Source organism: Galendromus occidentalis, unplaced genomic scaffold, assembly GCF_000255335.2.
Source record: "Galendromus occidentalis unplaced genomic scaffold, Mocc_1.1 scf7180000077437, whole genome shotgun sequence".
NCBI lineage: Eukaryota > Metazoa > Arthropoda > Arachnida > Mesostigmata > Phytoseiidae > Galendromus > Galendromus occidentalis.
Genome location: NW_003805425.1, coordinates 40,809 through 55,103, shown reverse-complemented (window position 1 = coordinate 55,103; position 14,295 = coordinate 40,809). Strand labels below are relative to the sequence as shown.

At 51.4% G+C, this 14,295-nt stretch overlaps 1 protein-coding gene across 1 annotated transcript in view; it reads right to left on the bottom strand.

Annotated features, from left to right (window-relative positions):
* LOC100907797 (ankyrin-2) overlaps positions 1–14,295 on the bottom strand; it is a 45,680-nt gene that overhangs the window by 7,983 nt on the left and 23,402 nt on the right. Inside the window, exons 11-17 of the mRNA XM_029111378.1 lie at positions 8,868–9,072; positions 7,856–8,313; positions 7,116–7,700; positions 6,725–6,797; positions 5,282–5,998; positions 4,977–5,162; positions 5–1,299 (exon numbers count right to left, since the gene is read on the bottom strand). Of these exons, the coding sequence (XP_028967211.1) occupies positions 5–1,299; positions 4,977–5,162; positions 5,282–5,998; positions 6,725–6,797; positions 7,116–7,700; positions 7,856–8,313; positions 8,868–9,072 (3,519 nt within the window). The remainder of the gene's footprint in view (positions 1–4; positions 1,300–4,976; positions 5,163–5,281; positions 5,999–6,724; positions 6,798–7,115; positions 7,701–7,855; positions 8,314–8,867; positions 9,073–14,295) is intronic.

The window sequence follows — 14,295 nt, the reverse complement described above, 5'->3', positions numbered from 1 at the left end:
CTACGCGCTGCTCCAGCTGTTCCTTGGTCGGGCCTTTCGGGGCGGGCGCGACCTTGTCCGAATACTCGGACACGTCGGGGGTCAGAGGGAGTTCCTCCTCCAAAACGAGCTCATGTTCCTGGAGTTTGTGGGCGATCTGTTCGACTTCGCGTGAGAGCGAGGCTTCCTCCTCGGTGCTGTCAGCGGACCCCGTTACTTCGGACTTGGTTTCTGTTTTCTGGGACGAGGATCCCGGACTCGCAACGTGTTCGTCGGTCTCGTCGGGGGACAGCTGGCCCATGGAACTGGTGGTCTCCATTTGGATGGAGCCGATTTCCTCGGATGCGTACTCGACGCGCAACATGTCGTCGCGTTCCAACTCGGGCGTCAGCGGCATCTGAACCTTGTGGGCCAACATCGTCGGCGATGAGCCGATATCGTATCCAGTGAAGTCCTTCTGCGGAGATTCTTCCTGCATAACCAGTGAGTCTTTCGATTGCTGTATGACGACAGTCTTGCTGGCAGACACCTCGCTGTGCTGCAGAGTGAATTCCTCCGAAGAGTGAACGGTGAACTTCTCCAGAGCGGCTTCGTCTAGGAGCGTGGCTTCTCCTTTGGTGGCGGCCGCGCTGGGAAAGAGTTTTTCTCCAAACACAGAGCTCAACTTGGTTTCGGCCTGAGGCAATTCGCTGGATACCTCGTCGGCCTTGTCACTGTCGACTCCTGATCCTGCTTTGACTTTTGTCTCTTCCATCGCCGTGTCGGATTGATTGCTCTTCTTCTCCTCGACCTTCCGTACGACTTTCGTCGTACGCTTCGGCAGCTCGGCGGCTCCCGGTGCAACAGGCTCCTTGATTTCAGCTTGCTCCAATTGTTTTGGTTGTTCGCTCTGGCTTCCTTTTCTCGTGGTTTCGGGGGCCGAAGACGTTTGCGTCTTCTCTGTCGACTGCGCTTCCTGCTTGATGAGGTCGACGAACTCCTGAACCTCGCGGCCTTCCTCGACGGTCTTCACCAGGAGTCTCTTGATCTCCTGCGGCGGGGTCGGTGCCGTCTGCTCGTCTTCCTTGCGAGCGCTGGCGACACCGACGATGCGGCTCGCGGCCGGCTCCTGGGCCGTCTCGATTGCGCTGGTCATCTGACGCTCCTGGGACAATCTCCTTCCAAAGTCGCCGACAGCTGCTCCTCCTTCCCGTTGTGTCGGTGAGAGGACTTCGGCGGTTTCCGTCGCCAGAGTTTCAAAGTACTCCTTCTTCTCTATGAAACTCATAGCCTCGGCTCCAGGTCCAGATTCCTCCTCTTTGGACGTCCTTGCGGCGATACCTGAGTGAACCACATATGAAATCTCTCGCGATCCTCGAAATGTCTACGCAGTCACTCGAAGACTCAAGGTTCCGACTCGAGCGCAGGGTGGTTGCCGACCTCGCGGGCCGACAGCCGCAACCCTCGCCTGTCAGCTTCGGCCCGCTTCTTGCTGCCGGCCAGCGCTCGAAGCACTCGCAGGAATGACTGTCGTAGAAGCAACGCGTCGCTCTCGGTCTACGTGAATGATGAAAGTTGACCAATCGCCATACCATCCATGCATCGATAGATATAGAGATAGAAGGTACAACGGAAATATAAAACTCAATTTGAGCAGCCCGGCGAACTGGACTCATAGACCAGGCAGGAACTCAGGCCACGACAAATATAACAACCGATGGAGAAAATTAATACGTGAGGAAAACTGAAACTCGGGAAGCCCGGCAGCAACCCGTTTGCGCAAATTAAGCTATCGGAACGAGTCGGGACTCCCTTTATTCCGCGTCGAACTATACTGCATTACTCTAGTCGATGATTGAACTGAACGTAACGCAGCGGGAAAGAAAATCGCTTCGTTTCTAAGCGGCAACTTATAAACAACTCATGGAATGAGGAAACGAAATCAAGATGGGAATAGTCGAGGCGGCACGGAAGGATCCTTAACCGAATGTGGAGATTCCAAGATTCCAGGGTGATTTGAGATCCGCAAGAGTACGCTTCAGAAATTCCGCTCATCCCCGGAGAGCTCGGGAAAAGCTGACGTCAATGGACTGGACTGGACTGACCGAGTTCTCTGTGATCGGCTCGTTTACTCTCCTTCACTTTCAGCATCTCTCCGCATCGGAGTGGATAGCTCTCAGCACCGCAGCAAGGTTCGCGAGGATGGTGATTGACAACGTCCGACGTATGCGTCGGACGGGAAGACTGTTTTTCTAACGCGAATGAGATACAACTCACTCACACAAGAACATCCGAGACCCTCTTAAACAGCGTCTGCTCCTAGAAGAATTGTTGAGGGGAACCAATTCCCCATAAATCGATATTTCCCCTCGAAAAACAAAATCAAGGACGAGGAGGAGAAGCAGAAAACTGTGAGGAAAATCGGGATAAGGAACTCGGTTTTCCTACCCATGTGGGAATTTGTGCACAAAACAAAATCGAGGTCTGCCGTTTCCCAATGGGAAGCGACGCGACGCCTCTGTTGCGAGTGAATAATGACCTTGATGATGGACCAATAGGCTTCCCACAACCCATGATTTAGCGATGATGGCGACTGATGGGCTTGACGCACTACCTCACGATCGAGCCGTGATGATTGTCAAGTATATGATAAGCGAAATGAATGGCTCCACCCCAACGACCTTCACCAATGCTCGAAAACAGCACGAATGCACTCGATCGAATCGACCTTCCGATCCTCTGATCGTGTTCTGTCATTCGCAATCTCTGCTGCTGCTGCTTTTGCGTTCACGTGCACTCTGCTAAGACAGTGATCTCTCTGTCGACTCAGATCGTCGTACACTGCGACGACCTCGTCGAAATACTCCCGACGCTTTCGCGTTCCGTTTCTGTCTGTCTCTCTCCCTCTCTCTCGCATTTCTCGGAGCGATTCTCTCGCGCGCACAAATCTCTTGGTTTCTACCACTGGTTAAAACTCAAAGCTTTCGAACGTTCATACAGCCAGAGGCGAAAGGTTTCAACATCAGACACACAGTCACGCACAATGACCCTCAACCACCCGCCTCACTACAATGGGCTGACGGACTTCTTTTCTGAAATCGACTGACTCACTGAATGGCTGACTGACTGTCTGGATTCATGACTACTATCGATAAGGGAACTAACGGAATGGACGACGGGAATGAAACGAGCCGCACGAGTATAGCCGCCAATGAGACGATGATTGGATGATTGTGATTGAGTAATGATGATATTTCATTGTGTTCTTGTTTGAGCTTCTCCCGGTGCGTACAGCACGCGCCACCGCGACGCGGACGTTCGACCACGCACGACTTCTGATCGAAGAGGTCGCGCCCAGTGGAGGCGAGCCTCTCCGATCGCCAGTGTTCAGGATTTTATTTTCGGAGTGGAACCGAGCGAAGATTGCGAGCACGCCTCTCCACAACGGCAGCTCCTCATTCATGTTCTTGCAGTGATTCTGGTGATGGGATGGTGGGAATGATATTTGCGTTGATCCACCGATCCGATTGCGCTTGATGACGGCAACGAATGAAGGCTCGGACTCGGAACAAGCTCACTCCCGGTAGCGGAGGCGACTCTGTCGCGACGATGAGAATCACCTCGATCAATCGATCGCCGAATCGACTAACTGACTTCGTCACTTAATGACCGTGTGATTCGTCTACCGTGGCTTTTAAGACCAGTGTGAGCATGCTCCAAGATCCAACATCTCATGCAGCGGAATGCGGGAATACGTAGGTACATATCTACCTGTTCCACTTCCACAAACACTCATGCACAGGCGCGGATGTTCCACGATGATCTCTCACGTCACGTCAATTCGATGAGCGACTAGTTGTCGGATGTCACCTACCTTGCATATGCTGCAGTCCCGAAGAAACAGTTCCCTCGTCCTCGGGAAGACTGGAAACTGAAACTTGGCTGGTATCTGCGTCAGACGCCCCAGCCTCTGACTCGTGCAATCGCGTCGAAAATTCGACGGGGGGTTGGCCTTCCTCTGCAATGATCGCGAAGAAAGATTGAGTTGACATCGAACAATCACGCCTTCCGTGCAAACACCGAGCTCCATCCTTCACGACCAAGGAAGGGTTCTCGACGACGGGAACGGAGGAAAGGTTCAAGAGAGGCAATCATCGGCGTGATAGGGGTGGTGTGGGTATCCGAGGGGGGAATTATGATCACTCAGAAAACACGACAAAAGAAGAAGAATCATCTCGACCGAACCGAGGAAACGAACGAAAATCACACAGTAAAAACAAACGGAATCCATCAGGTGCTTGGACCTGTGCGAAGTGCTCGATACCTTGAACAAATGTGGTCGTCGTCACTTTTGTGATCGTGTGCTGAAGCGTCCCATCGGGAAGGACCCCGTGAGACTCTTGCACAAACGAGCTTGGCTCTGTTGGTAGCGGCATGCTTTGCACTTGTTGATGTTGGTGTTCTTGCAGCTGCTGTGGCTGCTGCTGCTGCTGTTCAGCAATCAAAGCCGCTTCCGCATCGCCAATCTCGGTGATGATAGGACCACGCAGGTCGCCATCGTCAAAGTCCTTTAGTGCCGCCCCAAGCTCGCCAATTACCCCTGTAACGGTGCCCCATAGCTTAGCTGCTGCTGTGGCGGTAGCCTCGTCCGGGACCCGGTGCGTCGTCGGAACAGAGGACTTCCCCGAGATGAGTGAGTGCGAGGCAACCAACCACCATGATCAGGTCAGATGAGTAAGAGAGAGGAAGAATTAGTCTCCGACACCAACAACACACACAGTGCTACACACGCCATCACATTTGTGCAATTTCGGTCTGGAGATCGAATCCTGGCCCAGGTGACCGCTCCTGATCTAAACGGATGCGGACAAACGGATGGGCGGGCGGACGGACATACAGGCGGGCGGGTGAACCACCGACCGACCACCCAACCGACCGACAGCTCTTCGAAACCTGTGACTCAAGCGACAAGCAGCCCAGTGATTGCGAAAACCAAGCGGTCACAACACCAATCTAACCTTCTCTGGTGACGGTCGTCGTCATAGAGGTCATGGTAACCGTTCGAGTTTCCTGGCGGTACTCCGGAATGACAATTTCTTCGGGCGTGGTCTCCTTGATGTATGTTTCAATATCGACGTTCCTACCCATAACACCTCCCGGACCCGCGTCGATGACGTCTCTCGCCGCTTTCTTGGAAGCTCCACCTTCAGTGGTTAAAGTTTTAGTCAGAGCGTAGTGGATTGCGAGCCAAACATTTTTCCTTTTTTCCGTGTTTTTCATCACGCGCCCGAAGCGTCGACTATCAAAATTCGTCATATCGTACCCTTCAGAGCCAAGTCCTGATCGTCTCGGACGATCTGCTCCAAGAGTTCGGCTGAAAGCTCGTCGACCGGAGTGCCCTCGCGTTTCTTCTTCTGAGGCGATGCGGTGCTCGGAAGTTCGGTTTTCTGGATGACTTCAGAGACAGCGGTCTCGGCAAGAGCAGTCACTCGCTCCTTGATCTTCTCCTCCGGCTTCTTTGGCGGCTCGGGAGGAGCTGCTGAAGGACTCTTGATCTTTTTCTCCTCCTTCTTAGGAGCCTCCTTTTTGGGAGAATCTTTCTTCGGTTCCGGTTTCCGGGACTCCTCCTTAGCCTTAGCTTCTCTCCTCGGGGGTGAAGGTTCTTTTTTGGGCGGCGCAGGAGACGGCTCCTTCTTAGGGGGTGACGTCTCCTTCTTCGGTGGAGCGGGAGATGACTCTTTTTTGGTCTCCTCCTTCTTCTTCAAAGATTCTTTCTTCGCGTCCTTCTTAGAGGCAGTGGCGTCTTTCTTCGGAGGGTCCTCTTTCTTCTCCTTCTTAGGAGGCTCCTTTTTAGGAGGCGGTGGTATCTCTCTCTTGGGTGACTGTTTCTTCGAGTCATCTTTTTTAGATTCTTCCTTCGTCTTCTTCGAGTCGGTCTTCGACTTTTCGGATGATTTTTCCTTGCGAAGCTCGGGGGTCCTCTCTTTCTTACTCTCTGCTCGTTTTACGTCGATAGTGGTCTGGTGAACCTCATGAGCTTCTGGAAATTTTCCAACGTCTCAACGAAAGTGCAAAACGAGCGGTCTGTGCTCTTGCGGAAAAACGTTGGATGAAAGCCCTGACTCGAATCTGATTGAATCGGGAGTGTCGCAGGTCGCGAACCCGATTCGCAAACTTAATGATTCAAGCGATGACTGCTCGCGACCATAGCGATGACAATAATTGTCTTAGGATGACTTTTGGTGTTCAGCGATGGAGTGTTCGCAGACCGTGTGGCTTCCACACAGCGATGGAGTGAGGAAGTTAGTGAGAAGCTTGCTGATGTTTGACATCGGACAGGAGGAATGAGTCGAAGGCTCGCGATAGAATCGTTCCTCAAAGCTGTGTGGATTGCTTGTGCTCTCTTAACGTACCTGTCCTGCTTTTCAATACCGTTGTCGCGTGAACTGAACGCAATGACTCGATTAATGACTAGTCTCTACACTTTCCGAGTATTTAGGCCGGGGCCCTTCACGAAGCGGTGGCGAACATGGGCATGACGCGGCATGATTAATCGTCATATACCAGAGACACTTCGCATTCACGCATGAATGAATCAGGATTCACGAACACACAAAGGCATGGGATGAGAAACGACTAGGGGTTTCGGATGAATTTGGAAGACTTGATCCGAAATTAAAAATAATGAATGGGTCTAACGAGGATCGGGAATTAGTTTCGACGACGTCGACGACTCAGATCCTGGGTTAGAGAGGATGATCCTTACCAACAGGTGCAGGGGTCGCAGTCGGCTTTGTTCTTGCAGATCCACTACTTGTATCCTCGGCAGATTCAGCGTCCTGTGGCAGATGCGAGAGAAATTCATTTATCGCAAGTCACCCTCGCTAATGCCCGCCCCGACCGGCGAGAGAATCTAATGCTGCGAGGGTCGCAGCTAACAGAAATCAACCCGTCGTATGATCGAATTATCAGCCGACTATAATCACGTGATCACGAGATTCATCGGTACTGGCGGCGTTTCCCGCCCCCTCCCCTCTGCTTGAATCTTTCCCGTCCCTCACGGATCGATGCGGCGACAAAAAAATTGGTGTCGAAAAGAATTCTCTAACTCCACGAAATCATTAATGCGTGGAGGGAGCATGGATATTCCTGCTCACCTTCATTATGTCTCTTTCGTCCGTAGAGCTGGTCGTGACGACAGTGGTCTTGGTCACGCTGGTAATAGAGCCAGGTCCGCTGAGATGGACCTTGGCAACCGCTTTCTCCACGTCGTCAGTGACCACCTCGATGTTGGACATGCACTTGTGGACAATATCGTCCCGTCCGATGTTCTGCAGGGCTTTCTCTAAAGCGTTACCGGTGGCGGCGGGACCCATGCGTTGGATCCAGATTTTCAGCATGGTGAGAGTTTGCTGTTCCTTGTCGTTGGCTACCTCGTCTCTGATCTGTTGGATCTCTTGAACGGGAATGCCAAGCTGGCCGGCGAGAGCTGCCCAATCGTTTCCGACTTCTTTTGCGATATCGGAAAGGTGAAGATCAGCGCGATGGATCATTTCGTGAGTATCGCCGGCTCCGCCTTGGCGGACGAAGCCGTACTTCTTCTCCAGCGGCACACTCTCGTACTCCACCGGTTCGGGGAGTCGGATGTTGAGATTACAGACAGGATTCTGAGGGACGTCCTGGTGCTTTCCTCTAGGATCTTTCATGAACGCCACGCGGCCCATCGGCTCTTGGTGCATGTCCTGTAATACCCATCGCGAGGTTGAGAACCCCATCATTGTGCGCGGCTGGCGATCCGCGTGGCAAAGCCCAAGAAACGCGTATCGCACCTTCGCCTCAGGGCGAAAGCTCCGGATCGGCAAGATTGTTCCAGAGCAGTCTAGATAATATTACGAACCTTGACGCGAGCATTGAAAGACACGCGATTCTCTTTGAACGCTTCGAAAGTCAGAGCGAGTTGATCGCCAGATTTTGTAATGGGCACGAGATTGCCAGCGAATTCGAGGTACTGCTCAGTTCCCTCGAGGACTTCAACGTCGCGACTCTTCGCAACTTCGGCAAAGTGCTCCTGGTTTTCCAGCGTTTTGTCCTCTCGGTCATCTGTCATGCAGAACACCCGAAGCTGAGCTTCGAGCAGCTCGTGGCGCTTGGCGAATACCACAAACTTGGCCATGAACGGGACCAGCACTGCTTCGTGATAGAGCTCTGTTGCGAATTTGGTCACATCGGTGATTTGACGGCAGTCAATCAGCCAGAATCTGGCAGAAACGGTGGTGGTGAACGATACGCATTCGCTCACGAAAGTCAAAGGAGTCGATCCAGTCACATCTTCCCATTGAGCCTTGGTCTGTCCACCTTCGAACGGAGGGAAGATTTAGTTTACATTCGCGAGACCATCAGCGAAGCAAATGAGCTGCACTAAGATCGTATCACTATTCTACAGTATTACGTATACATATGTGTATCGTCGAGCTTGCGGCAGGGGTCCTATCGATCTCTTGGAGAAGCACCGATAGTTCTCGCTGTGGGTCTAAAAACCATCTTCTCGCGGTGCGAAAATCTGCGGTAGCCACAGACAAGCGCCATAAAAAGCCGAATTCCAACTCTCCACGAGGGACCGCGCCTTAAACTCTGGTCAACAGAGAGGCATCGCATGACTTCGCTCGAGGAAAAAAACACCACGATCTAGAAGCCTCGTGAGCGTAGCGTGAATAGAGAGGTCGAGATCATCGACGATTCCATCTCGCAACGGGTGACAGAGAGAACGCGTGGAAGAGCGGCAGCTGATGATAATGTTGAGAGTGATTTCGGGATTGAGGCCGTTCCGGCAGAGGCAAAGATCGTTGCGGCCCGTGATGATCGACTGTCTGGTAGGGTATATCAAAACAAACCTGTCCTAGTTCCACTACCTGTTATGCTGCAAAGCAATCTGAGCGTAGGTGACTCGTTCTGGTACTGGTTGGTCATTCCCTTGTGAGCAGCTTTCGGCAGCGGAATCGTCAGAGTGATCGGCTTGTGGAATTTGCGTCGGCGCGGCTCGACGGTCACAATCGGGCTGACGGCTACCCGGTTGCCCAAGAGTCGAGTGACCATCTCGGTATGGATCGGTTGGGCCTGCAATGGACCGACGAAATGAACTTGTTAGCTTTCGAGAGAAACGCATGAGTTTCCTCCCGGCGAGAGCAGGGAATATTTTCAACTTCCTCTCTCCTCTTCTCTCCTTCGTCGATTGTCTCTCACATTCGAGGCGATCACGTCTCCGGTCTGGAGTGCATGTCTGATGTTAGTAGTATAGATGTAGTAGTATCATTGAGTATTGGCGTGCAGAGTAGCTTTGGAGGTAGAGAAAGGCGGTTCTCATCCCAGCGGCTGGCATGCTGTCATTCAACCCGTGCCCCCGCCCGTCATGCACCCACCGGTTACTTACCAACAACAGTCTCTGCTCCATCACCCGTCGGCAGCAAAAGAACGAACGAAAAACCCCCCTACCACCATTACGAGCGACGAATCTAATTTCCCGCTATCGAGTTTCTAAATTACCCAACAACTTAGTGTCCTACTACCGCCCGGCTACCCTCCCTCTCAACGGACCGACCGACCCACCGATCACCCGCGTGCCACCAGCCCGACCCCCCACCCCGGCTCACACATCACCGTCAACAAGCAATTCTGCCACCCCGCACAGCCAACATGGGCAAGCGACTTCATGGGCAATTATGATGAGGGAAGTGCTTCGTTCGATGTCAAGTCAGATTGATCGATTGATTGAGTAATGAGCGAATTTGTGATCTCTCCAAAAGCACTGAGCTGTTGCAGCCAGTCCGCACCACCGCGTTCTACCTCCAAAACTGCTCTGTGTGATTTGTCGTTCGTCGTGTCAGTACTAGTGGTTTAATCTCCGGTCGAATGTCTATGCAGTGAACCACAGGGTGATGACTTTTGTCGTGAGTGACTTTGTATTGGGCATCTGGGCGTTACAATGACGTAGTTCACGCTATTCGTGCGATACTCCCTGATGAAAAACGTTTCGTCGAGGACCTGATTGTATGGGTTATGAGTTTTGAAGAGTTCCATGCTGTTTTGTTGACTTTCTCGTTCGTTCGGGTAAACACAACATATTTATAGGTAAGGCTAGTATTAGTGGCAGTATGAAAAGGCGAGCTATGAATGTATGTACTGAGTTTGAAGAGCTTATTTCAGCCGATCAATAAATCGTCTAAAACTCAGTGGCTTCACATTCGGAGGTAGAAAGGAGGCTAGCTGGACTTCTCGACTCTAGCTGGTCGATTCACGACTTGTCAAGGACACCAGACCACACGAAAAATCACATTGAAAGGTGTGGCGAGAAAGCTTGTTGGCGGCCATGTTTTCTTCTCTCTTGGTCTAGAGTTCCTGACTCTCTAACAGGCACTCGGGCTTTCTTTGTCGGCTCCTGATCCTTTTCGGACAATCAAAACGCACAACGATTGTTTTTTAATAGAAATAGTGATTCTTGTTAATTTTATTGTTAATATTCATACGAAGAGATAGATTCTGTTAATTCTGTCACGCTCATAGTGGGCTCGGAGCAACTGTCTTTTGTGATTATTTTTTTCTCGCTCGCGCCTCTTGTTATTGTGATTCTTGTTGCTGTTATTAAAGCAGTCGTTTCGTTCGGCACTTCCATAGATAGTAACTATTGGTCTTCAGTACATACAGACACGGCTTCACGGGTCAATGAAGGATGAATGAATGGATGCATGAATGAAAGGGATGGACAAATTAAAAGAAGCAACCTCATGAGATCTTAGAATTTGATGAATGTCGGAATTATCGATCGGGAACTTCGGAGATGATGATCATGATAATATGGAGAATGATGCCTACACGATCAATTCTTCTCTTGCCTAGAAGAGCTCTCACGAACATTCTCCGCTGGTGCTTCCTCAGTGTACATTTGTTCGGAACAGGTAAGGCATTATACGCCTAGCGACATCGCTCTGGAGATGCGAAAAAAATGCTCTCTGGACTGAAGCACTTTGAGGTTTTCGACAGAGAAATAAATGACTTTTCAAACGCCTCTGCATTCGCACGCAGCGATTTCTTCCTTCGATCACTCGAGTCGTCGGTTCGGAAAGAATGTCACAAAAGGAAGATCTGGATGATGATCGAAATGCACAGGCTTCCAGCTTCGATCCACCTTCACCGGGTAAGTAAATCATCTTGGGGTGTAGGGGTTAAGTAGCGTTAAAAACCGTTAGCATTGGAAAAGCGCGCAGTATTTCACAGGTAGTAATAGAATGTTATCGTACAACGTCTATCCGCAGCCGCCCCTGAGGGATACGGCTTTCAAATTGATTATTCAGCAGGTATGCGAGAGCGTTGCGCCCTCACTTTTTTTTCGAACGAAACTGGCGTCTACTCCCTTTCCTAATATCGATGTGAGAGAATCCTCTTCAGACCTCGTATCAACTCTTCAGGCTTGGAAGCTCCGAGCAAACTAGTTCAAGAACGATTAAGTACAGGTAAAAGTGATGTATAGTCGAAATGTATAATTTCTCCCCTCAGCTCCTTTGTAAAATGGAGTATAAGTAATTGAGTCGGTAATCAATTCTGTTATTTGATCGACTGTGAGGCTTTTGACCATCCTTCGTCTTCCTAGCTCATGTTGTCCTATCGACTCTATAGAGATCTGTGTTGAAAGCTGTGTTCGATGAAATGAAAAAATGAGATCATGGAGTGTGTGGCGTAGAGTTAAATAAGAATCATCTCTTGTCCTCTCTCTCGCCTGCAAAATTGTGTCATGTCGAAACGAGATCCAGCACGGTTCTCGTCGTGAGCTACCTATTTTCTGTGTCTCTCTTCTGTGTTTCCCCGTACATGTTGCCTTTTCCGACGAAAGCTTCTGGGATTGTATCGATTTTTCTGAACAAAGGAGACGTAACGATCCGAGTTTCAAGCCAACGAAAGCCTGCCCTCATCAGTGTCATCCGACGACTCTGAGAGGGCGGAACCGTAAAGGTGCGGTTCAGTTTGCAGCCATTGCACTAGGCCGCAAAGCGTCCACCCAGCCTACAACACGGAGTTGGAACTCCTTGTTCGAGAGATTCTTATCAACAAACGATTGCCCACAAGATTCGGAGTCGCACATCGCTCGTCCGTACGCTTGCTGGCCAAGGGCAACAAAGGTCTCGCGCTCCGATCTGTCGAGGGCAGCGTTGTTTCAGCATCGCGGTCTGGCGATCAACAAGAGGGATACGTCAGACTCACTGCGATGAGCCGTCCGCTGAGTACTTGACCCCAGGCCACTTATAAACGTAAGTGCGGCCGAAATGGTCGTATGATTTCGAGCTCGATGCGCCAGCCTCATCAGCGAATCCGTCTCTTTTGACGCATTCCTCATTAGTGGTGTCCTTCACCTTTCGCTTTGAGAACCAAGTGAAACGCTTCGGTTTCGAGGAATCGTTCTCCTCTCTATGTTCCGAGTCCGTCTTCTTGCCGTCTTCTGCTTCAGGTTTCGGTTCCGCCTTTTCTCCCTCGGCATCTTCGGACACCGCTTGGTGCGTCGGATGTTCTTCGTCGGAATGGTCGTGCGCCGGTTTTCCTTCGCTGCCGGGAATTTTCGCGTCTCCCACAACCTCCTTGCCGTCGCTCTCGGCCGTCGCTGGTGTTGTTGGTGTCCCACGTTTAGGTTGACGAGAGAACCAGCTCAGAAGGGACTTCTTCGTCGGTTTTGGTTCTTCCTTTGCTTCGGTGGCAAGTTTCTCCTCGACGGTCTTGTTCCCATCTGCTTCAGGAGACTCCCCGTCACCCGCAGCCTTCTCGGCCTCATCACTCCCATCTTCCCCAGCTTCGGGTTTTTGCTCCGCTTCTGTTTCGATAGTCTCAGCGGCATCAGCCTTGATCCCTTCCGGTTCCGGCTTAGCTTCGGTTTCGGCGGGCTCCGAGTCTTTCTTTTCCCTTGGCTGTTTTTTAGAGATTATCGGGAGATTCAAACTGAACTTGGGGAGTTTCATTCTCCTGAAAATTGGTTTCTCCTCCGTCGGGGTATCTTTTTCAGCTTCAGCTCCGTTTTCAGCCTTTTCGTCTCTGATTGTAACTTCTTCCTCGGTCTTCTGCTCAGAAGTCTCAACTGCTGAGTCCGTCGTCTCGGTTCCTTTGGCTCCGTCTTCCGCTTTCTCCTCTTCTGGATCCGCTTCATCCGTTGACTTCGCGGGAGCCTCTCCGGCTGCTTGGTCTTCCGGGGGCTGGATCGTCGATTCAGTGTGCGCTGATTTTTTCTTGAACCGTTTAATTATTTTGAAGCGACGTCTTTTCGGTTTGGCCGCATCTCCTCCACCGGCCGCCTCATCAGTAGTGGCCTTTCGAGTGATCTCGGAGACTTCCTTCTCCACCGCGGCTTCGAGCTCGGTTTCGGTTTCCTTCGTCTCCGAAGAAACCTCGGTATTCTTCGACTTGAAGTATCCTAGGAAGTTGAAAGTTTTCTTCTTCGCGTCCACAGTTTTCTTCTCAGTGTCCTCTGCCACCAAGGCTTCGACGACTTTGGTTTCCCCCTTTGCCGTATCAATTTCTTCGACAGTTTCTTGATTCTTCGAAGATTCTTCCCGTATCGATTGGTCGATCTGTTGGTTCTGGTCGAGTTCTCTTTGCACGGTCTCGGTGACGGCGCTGGCGCTACCTTCAAGAGCCTCACTAGTGGAGACCACGGTCGACGAAGACGTGACCGCCGAAGCGGTCGTCTTCGTCACTACGCGTTTCTCACTGACGACCTCGATCTTGGTCACTTCACCCGAACTCGATTCGATGACTATTTCGCTGGTCCCTTGCTCAACAGAACTATCGGTTTTCTGCTCTCCGGTGGACTGCGCGGATCGCAGCTCGACCGAAGCGCCGACCGTTTTGTCGTCTGCCTTCTGTGTCGTAATGACTTTCTCTACTTCAGTAGCGGAACTCCGAACTATGTTCAACTTGTTGTTCTTGCGATTTTTGTTCTTCCTGCGACGTCTGCCGCGAGACGCCGTAGGCTCATCTCGTTTGCTAGGACTAGATTTATGCTCCTCGGCATCTTCTATTTTCACAGAACCGGTTTCCGCATCGATGGTGATATCCTGTTTGGTGATCAAGACCGGTGAATCGTGTTCTCGGGGAGCATCGTTCTCGGGTTTCGCGGTGACTTCGTCGGATTCGGGTGAATCCGAAATCGGAGATTCCGCGGAGTCCCTCGTTCTATCGGCTGTTGGCGTTGGGGACGTCGTGTCGTCCTGTGCTTTCACCTCGGGACCGTTTTGCTCCGATTGAGGCTTCTCGCTCTGATCTTTCCCGGTCTCGCTTTCGGCAACTGCAGGACTGGTTTCCGCA